Source organism: Enhydra lutris, unplaced genomic scaffold (genome assembly GCF_002288905.1).
Source record: "Enhydra lutris kenyoni isolate GAN:26980312 unplaced genomic scaffold, ASM228890v2 scaffoldscaffold7, whole genome shotgun sequence".
Taxonomy (NCBI): domain Eukaryota; kingdom Metazoa; phylum Chordata; class Mammalia; order Carnivora; family Mustelidae; genus Enhydra; species Enhydra lutris.
Genome location: NW_019154091.1, coordinates 1135577 through 1156852, shown reverse-complemented (window position 1 = coordinate 1156852; position 21276 = coordinate 1135577). Strand labels below are relative to the sequence as shown.

General features: G+C 45.7%; 1 protein-coding gene and 1 pseudogene across 1 annotated transcript in view; both read right to left on the bottom strand.

Moving 5' to 3' along the window:
• Nucleotides 1-956: 956 nt before the first annotated feature.
• Nucleotides 957-21276, bottom strand: part of LOC111142061 (putative tetratricopeptide repeat protein 41) — a 58590-nt gene continuing 38270 nt past the window's right edge. The window contains 7 exon segments of the mRNA XM_022495005.1: nt 957-997; nt 6161-6234; nt 7020-7115; nt 7117-7162; nt 10446; nt 10581-10751; nt 16286-16425. Coding sequence (XP_022350713.1) covers nt 957-997; nt 6161-6234; nt 7020-7115; nt 7117-7162; nt 10446; nt 10581-10751; nt 16286-16425 — 569 coding nt within the window.
• On the bottom strand, nt 18291-19573 carry LOC111142073 (annotated as a pseudogene).

The following is a 21276-nucleotide window of genomic DNA, read 5'->3' as shown; positions in this document are numbered from 1 at the left end:
GACTTAAAATAGAATCGGAAGGAGGAAGGGAACCTACCCTGCCAGGAGAGGGGTATGGCTGGGCATGGTGCCCCATCACGTGAGTGAGGTATGGGATGGAAAGACTTCTAGAAGATCTCTTTCTGGGGTACCTGAGTGGCTCAGTCAGTCAAGCATCTGCCTTTGGCTCAGGTCATGATCTCAGGGTCCTGGGATAGAGCTCTGCCTCAGGAGCCCCACACAGAGGGGAGCCTGCTTCTCCCTCTGCCCCTCCCCCTGTTGTGCTCCCTCTGTCTCTCTCTCCAAAAAAAAAAAAAAAAAAAAAAAAAAAAACATAAAAAAAAAAAAAAAAAAAAGAAAAAAAAAATCCCCTTCTGTTATGGACTATTTGCGGCCCCCCCCAAAAAATTCTTATGTTGAAGTCCTAACCCCCAAATGATGGTATTTGGAGATGAGGCCTTTGAAAGGTGATCAGGTCATGTGGGTGCACCCCTCATGAATGGGATTAGCGCCCTCATAAAAGAGGTGCCCTTCCTTCCACCATGTGAGGACACAGCGAGAAAAGAGCTGTCTATGGACCAGGAGGCAGACTTGCACCAGACACCGAGTCTACTGATGCCTTGATCTTAGACTTCCCGGCCTCTGGAACTTGAAGAAATACATCTCAGTTGCTCAGCCTGCCAGTCTATGGCATCCTGTTCTAGCAGCCCAAGCAGACTAAGACACGTTCCTAATGAGGGAAGGTACACAAGGAGCCTAAAAATTTGAAAGTCTGTGGAACAGGACTTTCCTGCTTCAGAAATGAAGACATTTTAAAAATAAGCAAAGCATGCAGGTCAGAGGGAAAAGTCCCCGGCTTCTAATAGAAACACACTGACGATTACCTAATTTACACAAGGTGTCACTGAGGCTGACGCTCAGCTGCTTCCTGACGAGTGAGGAGGTGGCAAAAGTCCCCGTATTTTCCTTTATTTGTATCACTTGTTTATAATATTCAATTGCTTGCTTCCTTTGGAATCTAGAAAAGAGACATTTAATTAAAGTTTTGCATCAAAGAAGCACTGCATTCATTCATTCAACAAACCTTCAGGGCTGGGGCTCAAGGATGAGGAAGAATAATCCTTGCCCATGGAGAACTTCCCAAGGTTGGAGCAGAGGCTGGAGAGTGAAACAGAGGACCCGACACTCATGAAGGGCACTGTGTGCGGATCTAAGGGTTTTTGGACTTTAAAGGGAGATTTCATTAAGAGAATGATGTGATCCAACATGTACTTTGATAAACTCGCTGGGCTGGAAGAGTGCAGGGGAAACTGAAGTGGGCGAGGCTAGAGGCAGGGAAGCCACATAGTCCACGGGAAGCATGAGGGTCTGAGCAGATGACGTGGGCCTGGAGGAGACAGACCTGCGGAGGCTGGGCACCCCCTGAACGTTGTGGCCCCAGCACTGGGAGCAGCGGGTGATTGCTGTGGTCGCAGTAGAGTGACGTGGTCAGGAGCTTGAGCTCTCAGGTCCGACGGGCCTGGTGGTGCCTGGCGAGGCACAGACACCCTGTGGTCAGATGCCCTGGGTGCTGATCCACGCTCTACTGCTTCAAAGCTGGGCAAGCCTTCTAACCTCCTGAACCTCAGCTTTCTGCCCGTGTTGTGCTCTCTCGCTCTCTCTCTCTCTCTCTCTCTCTCTCAAACAAATAAATAACAAATTGCTTTGAAGATTCAATGAGAAAAACGCATGTAATGTCTTCAGCATAGTGACTGATCATAAATATAATTAAGACGATGCCGTGGTGTCCACACTGGGTGAAACAGGAGAAGATGCATTTCATCGGGGTGGGTGGAGGGAGGGAATGTGTTCAGTCTTGAGAATGCGGATTCAGAAATGCCCAAATAATTTGGAATACACGATGGAGGCATCCAATAGATGACAGAGGACTGAGAAGGACATGGAGAAGAGAAGCCAACACCTCATGGCTAAAGCCCTAGGCACAGGTGAGGTTGAGATGCTAAGATTCCTGCTGAGACCAGCATCCAAGCACAGCCTCTGTGAACTGAACCCAAAACAGCAACACCACTGGAACAACACTCAGAGAGGGAGGGAGAGAGGAAAAGAGAGAGAAAAGAAACTGAGAAACAAAAGAAACTGAGCAGGGATCATCAGAAAACAGAGCCAGGAGAGAAGGTATCTCAGGAACTAGCAGAGGGTTTTTTGGGGAAGGGAGTCATTGACATCATCAACACTTCAGCAGGAGAAGACCAACAAGATCAAAAATTGCAAAGGGACACATTTAACATGTTCCTGATGACGTTGGCTGGAGTAGAGTAACATGGAGCTGGGTAGAGGCAGAAGTTAAATGACAGTAAATGGGAAGGGAGGAAGAAACTTGACCTTGAAGAGGAGGCTAATGAAAGGATACAAAGTCAAGAAGGAGTAGACAGCATTTACTTTACTGAGAACATAACTACTGTTCCTCTTAAGACAGTTTGTTTATTCTTCTCCGTCCTGTTCTTTTTAACTTAACCTCACTTAACCAGCCCTACCCATCCACATGCCACAAGGCCCTCAGGATCCCATGGATCATTTCTGTAATGCATGACAGCTGTCACAAGGGCCCTGGCCTCCAGGGCAAAGGCTCTACCCCTGTGTGAGAGGTGAGTCGAGCTGCACAGCAAAATCTCTCCTTGTCTTAACTGGTGTTAAGAAAGATGTGGTCACCTAAAGGCAACCTTCAACAAGATGAAAGGCCTTCCCTTGTTTCAGAAGGCTGACCGTTGCCAGTGAGGGCTGGGCAAAAGGCACCCAGGTATGGTCAGGTGGGCCGCCACAGAGGCCATCCCTGTGGAATGGACGAGCGATATCAAAGGTCTATGATTCACACCCCACGAGCTCTGGATTTGCGATGGGGCAGCCCGGGGAAGCAGAAATGACTCAGATAGTATGTTTCATGCTTAGATTTTTCTTTCACGAGGAAATGGTTCTACTGCCACGCCTTTTGCTACTGTAAAGAAGAGTCCTTTCTCCGTTCACCGTGCTAATCTGAAGAGGAACAGGAGGAGGCTTATCTGGTATCCAGTGTCTAAAAAATGACCGGGAGGGGAGCAAAATAGTAATACTAAGAATTCAATTTAATGAACTCTTTTGGTATATGTGCCGGGCATTCTGCTAAGCACCTTACATCTGGGATCCCTTAGGTCTCACAACCACCCTGTGAGCAAGATAGTAAGCCCCACTTTCATTTTACCAGTGAAGAAATGAATGAGATACCAAATGTTAAGTTCTCCCTGTTACTAATTTGAACGCAGGTACTCAGATCCCAAAGCCCTCCATGTCCCCACTACTATGTAGCACCTGTAATTTTACCCTTACCCATTCCCTTATTTGGGCTACTCTTTTACAGGTAAATACTCTTAGAAAGGCTAAATACGGATTTGGACTTAAGTGTTAGAAATTAGCAACATCACATTCCTCCTGGGAGCAAATGCAGGAAGAGGTTACCTTCCTGGGGAGAGGTAAGAGGGAAATTATCTCCAGGCAAGTGGAAAACTGAAAGTGAAAAGCGAGACAGGGAACAGAGAGCAGAGGGACAGAAACTCCAAAAACAAAACTTCACAACTTCGTAATTGAACCTAGAGCGTCCCCAGTCCTTCAGTCCGCGGACTTGGCTAGGAAAGGGTGTGAGCCAGCGCCAAAGGAAGGGTGTGTTGCTTCTGTCTCTCCAGACTCACTAAGACCCTTCTCTCAACCAACCTGTCAAGAGAAGTGGTCAGATCCTGCAAATGCTAACACTGATGGTATCCACAGCATAATACCCACAACCCTCTCTTAAACACAGAAACCAACAAAGAATCTCTCCTTGACTGGGGTGCCTGGGTGGCCCAGTGGGTTAAGCCTCTGCCTTTGGCTCAGGTCATGATCTCAGGGTCTTGGGATTGAGCTCCACATCAGGCTCTCTGCTCAGCAGGAAGCCTGTGTGTCAAATAAATACATCAAATCTTTAAAAAAAAAATCTCTTTTTGACCAAACTCTGCTCAGGGTCTTATCACTCTTTCTGAAGTAGGCCTCAACTTTTAGACTTCTGTGTTCATCTCTGCATTGCCCAATTTTAGCAAGACTCCTGCAAAGTCAGTTGAAGGAGCCTCCCACCCCCACCAGTCTGATCAACCTCAGTATCAGGCTGGGTTCCTCCTTCCCCGTCACATCCCAGGTGAAGTCTGCCTCCAGCAAGAATCCTGTTGGGTCTATCAAGCCAGAATCCTCTCCCCACCAGTGCTTCCTCTTGGTAATTTTCCATCCACCGACCCCCCCACCCCTGCCCAACTTCTCTTTGTATATGGGGTTTGGTCCAATCTCTCTTCCCCTCTGCAAAACCCTACCACAGGACCTGAGTGAAGTCCATCTTACCTTTCTTTAATAACTATTATTGAGACAGAGAAAGCAAACGGACCCCATGAAAGAAAAAAAATTGCTTTATCTTTTGCTTTTTTTCTAGCTTCTACTCTTGCTAGGACCTGTACCCCTCCACCCCACTCTACACATGCCTCATAATGCAAACAGCATATGTACTTCTTGGAAGGGACAAGGAATTAATGATTTCCCCAGAACAGATAACATCTAAGAAAGGACCAGATAAGAAATGACTGAATGAAGCCATCACACATGCTTTCCAGACCACCATTACCAAACATCTCAATGCCAAGGTCCCTTGGTTCCCAGGAGTAACACCTGGGCCCTCACCTTGGTTCTAACTGGTTCCTGGATGCCTAAGGGGACAAGTACACCAGAATGTCACCCTCAGTAAAAACCCCAGACCCCAAGCAAAACCAAGACTCATGATCTTTCCTTTCTGAGTCTTCTGGATGTCTCATCTGTATCTCCACCCCCCACCCACCCCAAACACACACACACCTCTCACTCTTTCTACATATATCTTCAATAAACTCTGCTTCCACCTCCTGCTGGCTCATGTTTCATTTCCATCCTGCCTGAGGCCAAGAACCCCCTTAGCTGTCCCACAAGACCCCCCCACCTTGGTCCCTGGCCCTGACCTGCCTACAACATTATGAATAATTTTTTCTTTAACAGCTTTAACAGTGCCTTGTGGGGGGAGCTGAGGAAAGCCCCCCACCTCACAGGACAGCAAGGGGACTTGCTGAGCAGGCAGAGAAGAGTTAGCATGAAAACAGAGAGGGAATGTCTGAGACATCACAGGCTGGTCTAGAGTTGCAAGAGGCAGACCGAAGGATGTGGCCCCACAAACGAGGGAGTTGAGTCCTGCACAGAAGCAGGAAGTGAATACAGCTGACCCTTGAACAATGCGGTGGCTGGGGCACTGACCCTTGTGCAGTTGAAAATCTGGTATCTTTTGATTCCCCCAAGACTTAAGTACTAATAGCCCACTGTTGACTGGGAGGGTTACTGATAACAGAAGCAGTCAATAAGCACAGATTTGTATGCTTTGTGTCATGTACTGTTATCTTACAATAAAGTAAGTTAAGGAAAAGAAAATGATAGGAAGGAGGTCATATGGAAGAGAAAATGCATTTATAGTCTGGTACTGTATTTATGGAAACAGGACCGTATGTAAGTGGACCCACTCAGGGCAGGTGTGGTTTAAGGGCTGGTTGTCCATCCTCCTCACGAGGCCTGGGAGTGTACAGAGAAACACAACATCATACTTCTTGGTACTTTTCCTACTGCCAAGAGCTCTATGCACTTTGTGGGCTGAGAGCTCCTCTCAAATACACTGCGGTCAGTGTCCTGACCAATGAACAGGGACATAACTCTCAGGCACGGTGAGCCCCTCAGGGTTCTGAAGAAGGCTACAGCCAAGGACGTGAGACACCCCAATGGCTCAACCCCAGAACTCCCTTCCACTGGCGTTTTGGGGGCAGAAAGAAGACCCACTACTTGAGACATTTTATAAGAACTTGCATCAGAGCACCTGGGTGGCTCAGTCAGTTGGGCATTTGACTCTTGGTTTTGGCTTAGGTCATGATTTCAAGGTTGTGCTTGAGATCTCTTTCTCTCCCTCTGCCCCTCTCCACTCCACTCATGCTCTCTCTCTCTCTCAAATAAATAATTTTTTAAAATCTTTTTTAAAAAACTTGCCTTTCACTATCTTCTGGTAGAAAAAATAGTAAATCTGCTAAAAATTCCATAATTTCTCCAACCAGGATGTTTTTCTCACCAAATAAACTTCTTCTGATATTTAAGCATTCTTGAAATCTCATTTTTGCAAGAGATATGTTTCCAGCAACAAATCTGAAAATAAAACACATGTATGTTTACTGGGCACGATAATGCTGGCTACTTCATTTTGCTATCAAAAGTAATTCTTATTAACATCCTTTGTTTTGGGCCCCTGGGGGGGGCTCAGTCATTAAGCCTCTCTGCCTTCAGCTCAGGTCATGATCCCAGGTCCTGGGATCCAGCTCCACATCAGGCTCCCTGCTCAGCCGGAAGCCTGCTTCTCCCTGTGCCTGCTGTTCTCCCTGCTTGTGTTCCACCTGCTGGTGTTCCCTCTCTCACTATCTCTTTCTCTGTCAAATAAATAAATAAAATCTTCTTTTAAAAAATCCCGTGTTTTATACGGGAAGACACAGAACAGCAGAGCAGTTTATAATGGCAGAGATTTGAGACCTTCAAAGCGATATGTAAGCAGACATTTGACGATCTTACAAGAAACTAGGCACTATTCTCAACCCCAGCACAGCTGACCTTTGGGCTGGCAGCATGCACTAGGGCCATCCTGTGTGCTCTATCACATCTAGCAACATCCTGGCCTCTAACCACTAGATGTTGATAACAACCCCCCAGTCGTAATAACCAAAAATGCCTCCAGACATTGCCCAAGGTCGCCTGAGGGGGAGAATCACCCCCGGTTGAGAACCACCAAAGCAGAAGATGGAAATGCTAACATTCGGCATTTCTTCACCCAATCAGTGGGAAATGGACTAATAAGCATGGGTTAAGAACATCGATCTTAACCACAAAAGCTAGTACAGAAAACAATAATTTTCCAAGAAAAAAAAAAAAACCATGTTTACATCAGAACACCTTCGGTGTATTTCATGGTAGCCTCATCACGGGGGTTGTTGTCCAATAAGCTGGAAATTTCAGCAGCGCGTTCCAAAATGTGATTTTAAGTACTTCTCAGTGGCTGACTTTGCCAGGTTGTTCAGCACTCTGCCTGCAGGGAATAATTTTGGCAAAGAAGGTGATGCTGAAGTTTTTTTTGTTCCACAAAAGAGTTAAGATGTCAATAAAGTACTTAATACCTTTGCTTCATCACCACCAATAGCCAGGTTTTTTCTTCATAAATCAATGACTGGCCTACGTTGCATGGGGATTGGTTTTCATACAATGATTGTGTGTGCACAGCAATTACAAAGACCAAAGAGCTAAGACAATGGATTGAAAGTGAATTCTGAGACCGTTCTGCAAATGGACAGATCAGAAATTAAGTAAGAATATGGATGTGGTAAAACCAGTCATCGCCGTGGTAACCGAGTCCAACCGAAGGCATCCAGTGCAGTCTTGCAATAAGAAATAAAATGATACAGCCTTACAATAAGAAACACATGAATAAGCCCCATAAATCCAATTAATAAATAATGAGCTCTCCCTTGATACATACCGCCTCGGGAATGTACCTGCTGCAAAGGCCCACCATTTTGTTCCTTTATTGAGAGTTATATATTCTGACACTAATACAGACTCCTAAAATGCTGGAAAGTGTTTTCAAAGCCATATTCTGTTAGGAAGAAAAAAAGCCCTAACAACGTTCCTGGAAGGTGTTAGAACAGCAGTGGCAGCGAGAAAGAAACAGATTTAACCTCCTGAGCCAGGGAACTCAGTTGTAAGTATAAAGGATTACCATCACACTGTCAAGAAACATCTTTCCCATCCTGGGTGGTATGTCCCTCACTGCCTGTGCCCCCTGCACTTGGCCCACCTCCATCCAGGGCCTCCCATCTCACACTTGGGCATCTGGAGGGACAGCCACATACTTGATCTCCCTATGTCCCCTCTTACCCACCGTGTAGTTCAGGCAACAAAAGTAATCTCACAATAGAAACCAAATGACGGCATGCCCACTCTAACTCCATGTAGCGGCTTTCCCTCACGGAGAATAAAATCCAAATGCTTGCCCAAGGCCCTAAACAATGTGGGCCCATCTGTATCCTGCCCCTTGTTCAGGGAGGCTCTCTCCATTGCTAACACAGGCCGAGGCCCTCTCCACTCAGGGCCCTGTGTAGGCTGTTCCCTCTGCCAGGACCATACGTCTCAGCCAGGGAGGCCTCTGGACTTTTCGGAAGAGGACCCTCCCCCTGCTTATGCTCCCCTACATGTCGTTTGTGTCTTTCATTACATTTACTCCAGCCTGCAATTATTGTGTTATGTGTCCCCTCCTCTAGAGGACAGAGTTGGTGACTGTCCTGTCCAGCACAGCACCCACATGGCAGGTGCTCAGGAAATAGTTCTGGAATGTTTCAGCTCTGGCCAGCTGGGAATCCGAGCCTTCACCTGCTTGCTTGGGCCCCGAATCCCGGCCTGACCCTTGTCAGAACACTGGAACTACAGAGGGTTCCCATCAAAGCTGCCACTAAGGACAGCGATCTACCCCCAAGCCTCTGTTGCCAGCAGAACCCCACCCCTCCTGCTGCTTTGGACTCCTCAGGAGTCACATTTGTCTGCACCAAGCCAAGGTCTGCTCAACCCCTCGGAGCGCTACTCTCTAGACCCTCCAGCCAGCTTTAGAAGGCCAGTCCCAGGACCCACCTGAGTGCGCCTGGTTTCCACCCTGGTTTCCTCTGCTCACTGAGGTCCCAGCATGCCTTTGACCAGCTCTGCCTGCATTCGGGTGCCTCAGAAGCTACACTCTGTATATCGAGGACTATAGCTTCATACATGTCAGTTCTAGAAGAGATTTCATACGGTGAGGAGTTCCTGCAGACAGGCTTTAGGGTCTGATCAGTCTAGCTCGGACTCCCAGCTCCAGGCCTGCCGGCTGTGAGAGCTGAAGTGGTTGAAGTTATTCTACCTCTCTGACCTTCAGTGTCCTCATCTGTACCATGGGGATAGCAATACGTACCACAGGAGACACGTTTGAGGGTAAAAGATCATGAGCATGAAGTGCCTTGCACATAATAAGCATTCAATAAGTGGTAAGTGTTACTGTAAAACTGGACTTACACTTGGGATCGAGCGGGGGAAGGTAGCTTGCCCACGGTGACCTTTGGTCTTACAGCCCTGGTGGTACACCGCCAAAACAGCAGCAGCCCCCCATGCCAACCTGCACCCAATTCCCCTCGGCAATGCCATTCTGCACCTCCTCCCATCAAGACGTGAGTCTTGTGCTCTCCCTTTGAATGAGGCCTGGTGACTCGTTTTGACCAACTGAATGCAGGACAAGAGGGTGTGGGCCAGGGCTGAGCCTAGGTCTGTGCCTCTGCACAGGCTTCTGCTCCCCCTCTCCTGGAATCCTGCGAGCCACCAAGCCAACAGGCCCTCACCATCCTCCTGGAGGATGAGGAACGTGTGGCCCAGACATCAAAGGGAAGCCTCGTAGACCAGCCCACCCCATGGGCCCTGCCCGCTGGTCTCCATCTGCCGAGCCCACTCTGGACCCGTGAAATCCCCCAGCCAATGCACACACCTCTGGGCAACAGTAAGCAGCTGTTGTTCGAATGGCTGCCTCCTGGGCAGGCTTGCTACACCACAAAAGTGAATTAATGCAGCCATTTAAATACAGCGTAATGAGGTGCCTGGGTGGCTCAGTGGGTTAAAGCCTCTGCCTTCGGCTCCGGTCATGATCCCAGGGTCCTGGGATCGAGCCCTGCGTTGGGCTCTCTGCTCGGCAGGGAGCCTGCTTCCTCCTCTCTCTCTCTCTGCCTGCCTCTCTGCCTACTTGTGATCGCTCTGTCAAATAAATAAATAAAATCTTTAAAAATAAATAAATAAATAAATACAGCGTAAGTCTAGAATACTTTAGATTAGACTGACTGTAAATCAGTGGGTCAAAAACGCTTAATATCTTCGTTCAGTAAACATTCTTGTCTCTGCTCTCTCTGTGGTCCTACAGAGCCTCAGCCATCAATTACCTGAGAATAAAAGAAGCGGGTTCCCTGAGCGCTGGACTGCAGGCCAGCCACCGTCCTGCACACTCCACAGTCTCCCACAAACCCTTCTAGTCTCACAACAACACACAGCAGATACTGCCCTCATCCCTCCCTTACAAACATGAAACATGTGACCGACAAAGGTTGAGTCATAGATCTAAAGGCAAAGAGTCAGTGAGTGGAAAGTCGAGATTTAAGCCCAGAACAGCAGGCTTCAGAATCATGTGAACGGGCCCCCGTCCTGCTCACAGGAGGGGGCTCACAGAAAGGGAGCTTTCTGACGCACATCACGATCGGCCCTCAACAGCCCCAAAGGCTGGGCCGTCCCATGAGGGGCGTTGACTGGTCAACCCTCACGTGACCGCCACAAAACTCAGGTGCACAAAGCACACACATCCACGTCCCCTTGCTTGGTGGCTGGGTCTGGCCCAGGAGCCCGACTCCAAAACACAAAGCACTACCCCCTCCGCACCTGTCTGCCGTAACTTTCTGCTTCAGGAAGGCCTGGTTGTCTTTTATGGCGCTGGGTGGAAACTCCGTCAGGTTGGACCACGCTTTCTGGAAGTACTGGAAGCCCTCCTGAGTCATCCCTATTTCAAGGTAGAGTTCTCCAGTGGTGTTCTGTACTCTGAGAAGCATCTCTGTCAAGGCCTGACTCTGTACAAAGTGGAAAGGACACCACTGCTGGGGGAAGCCAGCCATAGATCTGGCACAGCAACAAGACCCCCACTCAGCAAAGGCCCATTTCATAACATGCCCGCAAAAGATGGCATGCTTTATATCATTTCTTCTCTTAGGGAATTTAAATATTTATAAAATGATGCGAAATAGTTATTGGGAAACACTATAAACTCAAAGTAAATTTGGGGATAGGTCTTTCAGAGGTTGTTTTAGTTTACAGCCATAAATATTTTTGGGGTGCCTGGGTGGCTCAGTCGGGGCGAAGTGCCTGCCTTCAGCTCAGGTCATGACCCTGGGGTGCTGGGATTGAGCCTTGCATCAAGGAGCCTGCTCGGAGGGGCACCTCCTTCTCCCTCTGCCCCTGCAGCTCCCCACCCTCCACCCGCTCATGCTCTCTCTCTCCCTCTCTCTCTCTCTCTCTCTCTCTCACATAAATAACATATTTAAGAATAGTAGTAATAATAATAATAATAATTAATATTTTCAAAGTAAGAATAACATGACAGTGTGTTGCACATGTTAAAATTCCCAGGGGAGGTATTATCAAGAATTCAAATGAACTCCTAAAAACACTATCAGTGTGGCCCTTGAATTCAAGAGTGACCAGACATATTTTTGCTTAGAGACTTGAATTTAAATTCTCTTTAATGGCTCAGCATTGTTTAGTTCGGGAGCACTTAAACTTCATTACTTTGTATCACTCCTCTACCAAAACTGTTTCAACCCATAAGAATAGACCAGTTGGTTATAATTTTCTAAATGTCCAGTGCAAGAAATGAGAGTTAAGGACGAGTTATCTTACTACTTAATCTCATTTCAGGAAATGTAATATTAACCAGAATATATCTGAGAACTGAGGCCCTATTCAAATGAACCATCACCCTCATTGGTTCTGTAATACTTCCTGCTCTACCACAGTGTGAGCCCAGGAAAGGACTGGCTGAGCCTGGCTGCTTGGCATGAATTCTTTGTGCTCTGCACCTGTTGAAAGTGCTCCCCATGCCAACGGACCTGCAGCAGCGTGACCCAAGAGCTTTCTAGTAGATGTTTTGGAAACAGGTTACCTCTACTCAGAGATTTGGATCTCCTCAGCCCTGGAGGCAGCCAGGTGTGGTAAGGAATCTCTGGGGCAGAGGCCACAGCTCTTTCACGCATCCCTCATATGTATCTTTAAAAGTGCCCCTTCTCAGCGGCTATCCTAGATCTCACCCCTACTGCTCACTCTTCCTGTCCCCCACCTCCATTCTGACTATATTGACGAACCCTGTAAGACTGCCCTCAGATATTGGTTCGGATCATGAATGGCTGCAAGTAACAGAAAACCCAAATGAATAGTGACTTGATATCTCCCTCATGCAAAAGTCAGGAAGTAGGTGGCCTGGAGCTACAGACATATCATGATGTCAGAGACTCAGATTCCTTTTAACCTGTTTCCTGACCTTGCCTGACCTCTATTTCCAAGGACGCCTCTTGGTCTAAAATGGCTGCTCCATCTCCAGCCATCATAGCCACAGTCCAACCAGCAGGAAGGAGGAAAGAGGAGAAGATCAGACTCTTCACTTCATGAAAACCTCTTAGAAGTTACCCATATACTCTCCCTTAACGTGGCACCAGCCCAAACTCGGGCACGTGCTCATCTCTAGCTCCAAGGAAAGCTGGGAAATGCAGTCTTTCCAATCACTTGCGGGGCTAAACATTCAGGAGCGGGGTACATTACTTACTTTGAAAGCGGGGATAGATCTTGGAAAATTAAAGTCTGTATACTTCATTTACCCTTTTTTTTTCAATTAATTTCAAGTTACCAGTGTTTCCACCCATTTTCTTCCCTCCTGCCTATCTCAGAGGAAGAGATGCCCAACCTCCTTTTCAAGGACCCACCGCCCCCTGAACTCTCAAGAGTCCTGTCCCCTGAACAGAGTTTCCACTGGCATCTCCAATCTGCCCATCTCCCTGGCTCCTTTCCTGCTCCATACAGACATACATCTCCTGGATCAAACCTCATCTGAAGCTGATAATATCTTTGACTTTTCATCTTTTTCCTATTACTGACAAGCTTCTCAAACCAATATCAGTTTGTGCTGGTTCTCCATTTCATTATGACATACTTGCCTCTTAAAGCCCTGCAGTTCAGCTCCTCCCACATCCACCCCCTTCCATCTCTGGGGTTACCACTGACTGCACTCACCAGAATTAGGGGCCTTCTTTTGGTCTTCATTTGTCCAGCCCCCTAAGCAGCCCTCCTCCTTCCCTGGTTCAGGGGAAACTATGATCCCCCTACCCTCCTCTAATCCCTCACTCCTTTACAAGCTCTTCTTTCCTTGTCTCCTTTTAGGTATAAATAACTTCCCAGGAACCAGTTCCTATCATCACTTGGAGGCCTTGTTTCCCTGCGTGTTTTGGCATTCGCATGTAAGTAGACGTCCCCCACCAAGTCTCTCTCCAGATTTCCAACACTACCTATCCTCCAGCTGGCTGGAGACTCCACTTGGATATCTTTCCCCAACTGCAAACTCAGTAGCTGAAATATTTAAAATTTATCGTCTCCCTCTCCAAATCAGCTTCCTCTCTGGATTTCTCTGTGCCTGTCAACCAGGCTCAAGTCCTCAGGGCCTCCCTGAGTCCTCCCCATGTCCTGGCCACATTTCTAGTCTAGAGTGGGGCAGAAGCCTCAGGGAGGGGGACAGCTCCTGAGCCCCCACCAAACTACCAAGGTCCTGCCACCCTTGAGTCTCACTGCCCACGTTGCCAGAAGCACCCATCGGCATGGCAAATTTGGTGCTATGTTGTCAAGCCTCCTCCTTATGAAAACAGGTCCTTCACTCTCCTCTAACTCCAGACTATCTCACCATCCAGGCACAGAGCTTCATGGGCACTCAGTAAATATTTGTTTATATTTCACAGTGATTGTGTTAGCACAAGCAGAGTTCCACTCTCGGGTCACAGTCTGCACTAGCCATCACCCCTGGAGCCCCGACTGAGCTGAGCACTTGCCACACGTGACTTCAGTAGGTATTTAGAGAAATGCTATGAAATAGGGATTATTGCTCCTCTACTACAGGTGGGGAAACTGAGGCTCCATGAGGTTCTATAAATCACCCAAGCCCGCATGGCTAGCAAGGAGGAGAGCAAGGGCATCGCACCCAGACCTCCTCTCCCCAAAGCTCGGCTCTGCACACTTAACAAGTAAGTCACTGACACATAAGCAGAGGCTCGTTCACAAAAGTATTTTTTGGTTTTCCAGCTGCCTGCCACACTGACTATGAAACTGGAGTGGGGAGAGCCTGAGATCTACTTTTTTAACAGACAGACCGATCAAATCAGCTTCTCAGCCTGAGCACCACTGACACGTGGGGCAGGCTAGCTCTGCGCTATGTGAGTCAAGCGGGGGGAGGGGGTGTCCCACGCAGGCAGGATACACAGCAAGCAGTACACCTTGCTTCTACCCACCTGATGCCAGTGGCAATACCCACCCCCAAGTTGTGACAACCAAAAATGGCTCCAGTGTCACCAAAACTACCTCCCAGCTGAAAACCGCTGCATTAAAATTCCTAAATGACCTGAATAAGCTGAAGAGATTACAACAGTGGCGTACACGCAGAATGCATACATCACAAATAACAAGATCCTTCCCTTTGAGAATGTTAGGCACCTATTTCAAAGACGTTGTTATTGCCAAAATAGTTTTAGAACTTCTCTTTTGGAAGTAACTTCAGAGCCTAAAGAAAATTCTTTTAACAGTCTCCACGGTGGCTAGGCCCAAAGCATTGTTGCAAAAATATTTTGAGAACAGAATCATAAGATTGATGCCTTGCAAAGGAGTGCTCTGAGGAGGGAAATTTTCTTTGAACGTCTAAGCTGTGGCGCGCCTCCGACGAAGCTGTCTTATCCTTTCACGGCCATGTATCTGACAGGCTCTGCTTCATGGCTGTTTTGTGTGTTTCCAGTGTTTTCCAGCTAGACGGGGAGCTCCCTGAGGGCTGAAACTGTGCCTGCCTCGCTCACTGCTACCACCCCAACTCCCGGCACAGTGCTCCCTCACAGGCGAGGCAAGGCCCTCAGTGAGAGTCAGCCGAGGGGATGAAAGAGTGAATGACTAAGTGAATGACTGGAACCAGGCACTCAGAGATGACCTAGTAAGAAAACTGGTACTCTCTAGACAGACACCTGTCAGTAATGGTCATCTGGACCTGGTGGAAAAAAAAGAAAATTGGGGGCACAGGGGAAAATTCCACAGTCAATAGTAAGATAGCAGAGAATCACTGGACTCCACCCCCTAGAAGATGAAAGAGTGGCCAAGATAGCTTAAATCGAGCAGTCTTACTGTTTCTAACCTGGGCATCCCAGGACTTTATAAGCCACAGACAGAAATAACACAAGAGCTACCAGTTCTTAAGCTCTCACTGTTGGCCACACGGTGTGTGGAGTGCTTTGCGTACTTTCTTACTTGACCCTGTTAACAACCCCTTGAGACAGATACTAGAATCCATTAACAGAGTCAGAGAGGTTAAAATTCTCACCAAGGTCACACAGCAGTGAGTGCCAAAGCTCTTTAAATCTGGGTCAGCCCGAAAACATCCCACGCTCTATTCACTACTCTGTGCCGCCTTCTAAGGACATGAAGTATTTGCAAAGTCAAATTGATTCACTGATTTATTAGGCAGCTGTAGGTTGTAAGACACCACGGAGGATACAAAAATTGGTAGATAAGCATGGCCTCCACCATGAGGAGAATTGCCATGTTAAGTCTTACTAATCTCTTTAAACAGAATTCTTTCTATAAAGGTGTGTGCTGATGGAGGCAGAGGCAGTGTTTTATGTGAACACTCTTTGTTTTAAAATAAATTTTTGTTTTGTGTTTTGTGTAAACACTCTTTGTTTAAAATAAAAAAAATCTGTAGCTCTTTGTTTTAAAATAAAAACAGCTTTGTCTTGGGTTACACTATTCTTGGTCTATAAACACTACTGAAATCAGTAAAAACATAATTTTTTTAAAGGCCAGTTAAATGTCCTCATACACACAGTTATTGTTATGTATTAGGAGTAAAACTTTCATTATAGTCAACAAAGCTAAAACTTAATATTTCAGAAAAAGTAAATTAATATAGAGACAAGATAATCAACCTTTTCCAATATTTTTGTAAAAATTATAACCAGTTATAACCATAACCAAGTCCTTAATATGTTTCTTATTAGTTCATTTCAACCCAGTACTCTATTCCTTTTGCTTTATCGACATTCTTTTTTCCCTCAAAAATTGTACTTCTTGGTATTCATTCCTTCAAAAAATGGCTCCCATCTATCTACTACTTTTTGGTACTAATCTACAGTTTGGGCTATGGATTAAAGTCAGCTTCCTCCCTGATCAATGCAATTGAATTAGTATCTGTTATTTATTATTAAGTCCTCTGTTTGCGGATGACATTATAAGGGAACAAAGGTAAATGATATCTGAAAATATCTGATATGAACAAAACAGCATTTGAAGGATTTAAAGTAATTTCCCACTTTACCTGCACAAGTATGTTCTCGACACTCAAGAACAGCTCTTCCGCTTCTCTGGTCTTGCCCACGAGCTTCAGAAATTTCGCAATAAAGAACATTAATCGTCATTTGTCAGTGGTGGTAACCTCAAAAAGCCTGCATTCCAGCACTAAATTGGAAAGAAAGGTAAGTAATCCTAAATAAAGCATATCTGGAAAGGACCAAAGAGTCCCTATCACTTAATCTTGATACAGGAGTTATAAATACATTATCCATATTTCAGTATTTCTCTCTCAAGGGATTAGCACTTTGCTTTTATTAGCACTTAAACACGTTACCATTGAAACAATGACAGGAAAAATAACCTAATGCTTTTAAATAATCTTGATATGTAAATAATGAAAACCAGAGAGTCAAAGGAGCATTTCCACAGCACAGTCCACATATCACTGTAATATGTATTTGGGGTGATTTTCAGGCAAGAATAAAAAGGTGTTCAAATGACTTACACAACTCTGCCCTCTGTTGCAACTGTCTTGAATTACTGGCTTTACTAGAAGGAACAAAATGTTAAAGGAATCAAATAAGGAACATGCCTTGTGTGGTGTGTGTGTGAGTGTATGAGTGTGTGTGTGTATGCGTGTTTTATGCCCTCTCATACACAAATGAAAATATATGAAATTTTTGAACTTGAAGACCCAGTTAAAGACATGGTACTACGAAAGTCATCATTTCCAGAACTTTTTCCCCAACATTCCAGCATCTGAACTTCTACATGGGACCATTGTTACATTTCAAAGTATTGCATCTGATGTATTTCACACAAACACATCCCATGTTCTTCAGCTGTTCCATTGGCCCTGCCATAGGCCACCTGGACACTGAGTACATGCCTGCTTCCTTTCTGCCAACTTTTCCAGGGATCACCATTTGTGCACGGAATAAATATGTATTGAACATCGACTGTCTGTCAAGCAGCATTCTAGGCTCTCAACGCCAAGCACAGCAGATGAGGCCACAGCTCTCAGCACAAGAGAGAGGCCAAGAGGCTCTGAACCATAGCTATAGTGCTTCAAGGCCAAGAGCAAAAACTAAATGAGAGCCAAGGGAGAGAGAGAGCTCAAGAGAGTCCAAGACTCTCATCCACAGTGCCCATCCGAGCAAAGGGACCAAAGGTGGGAATAAGAACTGAGGCGTTGGGCGCCTAGGTGGCTCAGTGGGTTAAGCCTCTGCCTTCAGCTCAGGTCATGATCTCAGGGTCCTGGGATCGAACCCCACATCAGGCTCTCTGCTCAGTGGGGAGTCTGCTTCTCCTTCTCCCTCTGCTCCTCCACCTGCTTGTGATCTCTTGCTCTCTCTCAAATAAATAAATAATATCTAAAAAAAAAAAAAACAAACAAAAAAAAACTGAAAGGTCAATCCAAGCCACAAAGGTAACTAAGAACTATAAGCAACTGTTTAGAGCAGGCAGGCCGAGAGTGGTCTGGACAAAGAACCGACAAATGGGCTCTTGCTTGGGCGGTGGGGTGGGGGGTAGCGGGGGGTGAGGGGGGGGGAGTTGCAAATTCCACAAGGATTATTGGGTCCAGATTCCTGTCAAGGGCTCAGGTTGGAACGGACAATATCCATTCACTCTGTTTAATCCTCAATTCAACAATCTCATGGGCTCCAAGAAAACTTCCTTCGTGAATCCTTCCTGCCACTGACCACATTCCTCATGTTCATTCCTTTAACACCAACGTGTAGTTTAACAGGCAAGCTAATAATTTTTCTCATGATAAAACTAATATGGGTACCTCATAGAAACATGGAAAAATATAGAAAAGTACAAAGAAAAACAAAAACCACTCGTAACTGCGTTCTTCACAGATAAACTGCTTTCACATATTTCTGTATGTGCCTCTTATCTTCAGCACGTACCCACAGTCATTTTTTTTTTTAATAAAATTGGGATCATCCTACAGTATGTGGGGTTTTTTTTTTTAAGTTAATGGCCTTTTTATTGGAAGGGGAAAAAAAAAAAAAGACTAGCATTTACAACTTGGAATGGCCGTAAACTGCAATTTCTTGAACAGCAATGTTGATGGTTGCAATGAAGTCCACAGCCACAGCCTACTCCATTGGCTCCAAGTCATGCTTCAGAAAGTTTCAAAAACAGACCATCCACAGATGCTTCCTTGATAAGGTTTCTTTTTGAAAATGTGTGTGGGTGACAGCCTGACATCCATTTCTCTCTAGTACAACGTGGAGAACGCTAAACGGACACACGCAGCACGCCACGAGGAGGAGTGTCATCGTCGCCATGGGTGGGGACACCCGTAAGTACGACGGGGGAGGGGGTCTGTCCTCCGGGGGGTGGGGGCTATGTCTAGACAGTTTATCCTTCACCCATTTTCCCGCACAGCATCCTGAGGTAAACCAATTTTAAGTGTTTGTTTTCGGTAAACCTGCTATGGCAATTTATAGTAACAGACTGAACTAGAACCCATCTGAATAGGTTTTAAATTTGTTTTTTCATTTTTTTGTTTTTAATACAAATGCCTGACCTGTTCCATCGTCAAGCCACATGCATGAAAAACTGGGCAGCCCAGTGTATTAATAACCAGTAGCGAATGGGACTGCAAGGAGTCCACTAAGTGCTTCCTTATCTTCAGGTGGTACAGCTGTTTCTATCGTAAAACTGATGTGTGGTTTGGTCTTCAGGGGAGAGGACCACCAACCCACACACACAGATTTTGTGCGTGTGGACAGAAAGTGCTTCTGACATTCAGTTTTGTTATATAGGAACAGAATGCATAACTTTTTTTTTTTTTTTTGCAAGCGGGAAGAGATACAATTTGATTCTTCTGGAGTCGGGGGAGGGAGTTGAAAGTAGGTCTTCTTCCTGTAGTCACCATCTGTACAAATTCTTCATACCTGACTTGTCCTCTCCATTGATACCTGCTTCTCTGATCATTTCATCTCCTTCTTCATCTGTTTTTCTCCTAAGCTGGTTGTGGATGATGGAGCTCCGCCACACTGATGTCCCCAGTGCCATCCTCGTCAAGAGTTGAAATGTCTCCCGAATTTCTTCTTCACTGTGGCTTTCATTTTTCTAGCGATCATAGTCAGAAATTCTGGGAAGTCCATGGTGCCATTACCGTCGGCATCCACCTCATTGATTATATCTTGCAATTTGGCTTCTGTTGGGTTCCGACCCAGTGACCCCATGACAGTTCCAAGTTCCTTTGTTGTGATGGCGCTATGGCCATCTTTGTCAAGTATGGAAAAACCTCCCTGAATTCAGCAGTCTGTGCTTCAGTCAGCTGATCAGTCATGGTGCGAGCGAAGGGAGGAAGCGCAGAGGAAGCAAGGCTGGGGGCGGTGGGGGGAAGGGTGCACCAGTGCAGGGGCTGTGTGGGCAGGGGTGTCCCCTCAGCACTGTGAAGCCACCACTACCCTACTGAACAAGGGCGCCCTGCCTCTAGGATCCCAGCACCACTCCGTGTTATATCTAACACCTGCTTTTTCACTTCCATATTCAACAAATATTTATGTGTCGGCACTGTGCCAGATATTGAATACAGACCGAATGCAATATTCGTGGTTCCTGCCCTCACGGAGCTTACAGTCTATTGAAAAATATATTGTATTATGAATATTTTTCCACATCTTTAAAAATTGAGAACACATGTACTTACCATTGGACTATATTCCATTTTACAGATTACCTTGAGTCAATTTTCCACTACTTATTCAATTTTTTCACTTACATACAATTTTTTATTTAATATTTATTAAATGTTATTTAGTGAGAATCATTGGCAGAAGCCTTTTTAAATATCCCTCATTACTTCCTTAGAGCAACTGTTAAATTGAATAAGCCACAGGGTATTAATATTTTTAAGACTTTGAATATATATTGCCAAATTGCTCCCCAGAAAGATTGTCCCAGTATAAACTTTTACTGTAGCATGTAGAAGTACCTATTTCCTCACACCTTTACCAACATTGTTATTGTTTTTATTTTTTATTGTTAGTTTTTTAGTTTTTTTTTTTTATTTTTAAGTAATCTCTATACCTAACATGGGGATAAAAGTTCTAACCCAGAGAGCAAGAGTCACATGCTCTACCAACCGAGCCAGCCAGATGCCCCCACTATTTAATGTTTTAAAATTCACTAAAAAAAAAATCATTGTCCACCTGGTACCTGAAAAATAGCATTTTGCTTTAATTTGCATTTCTTCGATTACTAGTGAAACAGAATATAGTAATGTATTTATTAAAAACATGTTCATCAACTCTAAGATGCCATCAATGGCAAGATGCATCCTTTTTCAGAAATGTTAAGTTTGGGGCAAGTCTACTTCTTAAGAACCAATGAAATCCAGTATTTACTCTTTAGTGAACTCATTCTTCCAACAACCACTTCCAGTGTACTCTGAGTACCTGCTCTGGGCCAAGCGCTGCCCTGGGTGCAGTAGATAAAGGATGAGACCAAACAGACCTGAGACTCACCAGCTGGGCTGTCAGAATGGTGGGGAAGATAGATTATCACAGAATCATTGAAATGAATATAAATTCAAGCTATGAAAAGAACCATGAAAGAGTTGGTGATATGAACTGTGGAAGGTTTCCGCATAGAAATATCAATTGAGCTGAGAGTTTAAAAAAAAGTAGAAGGTATTGAAGCAAAATGAGGGAGAGACAGTGTGGGAATTCTGGGCAGAGGAGGAACACGTGCAAAGGCTCTGGGCAGGAAAAAGCAAGGTGCTTAGAGAACTGAAAGATGGGGACCGAAGAACAGAGAGAGTGAGGTGTTTAGTTCCAGATCATGGTGGAGACCTAGGAAGGGGCCATTCAGCAGCCACACCACACCTGGTGCTGCTGCCCTAGCAGGCACTGGGGCTACAGCAATGAACACAGGGGGCAGAGTCCTTCTGTTATGGAGCTTACATTCCAGCAGCTGGGAGAGTCAGAGACAGGGCAACAGGGAGCAGAGAGAGAAGAAGAAGAAGAAAGAAGAAGAAGAAGAAGAAGA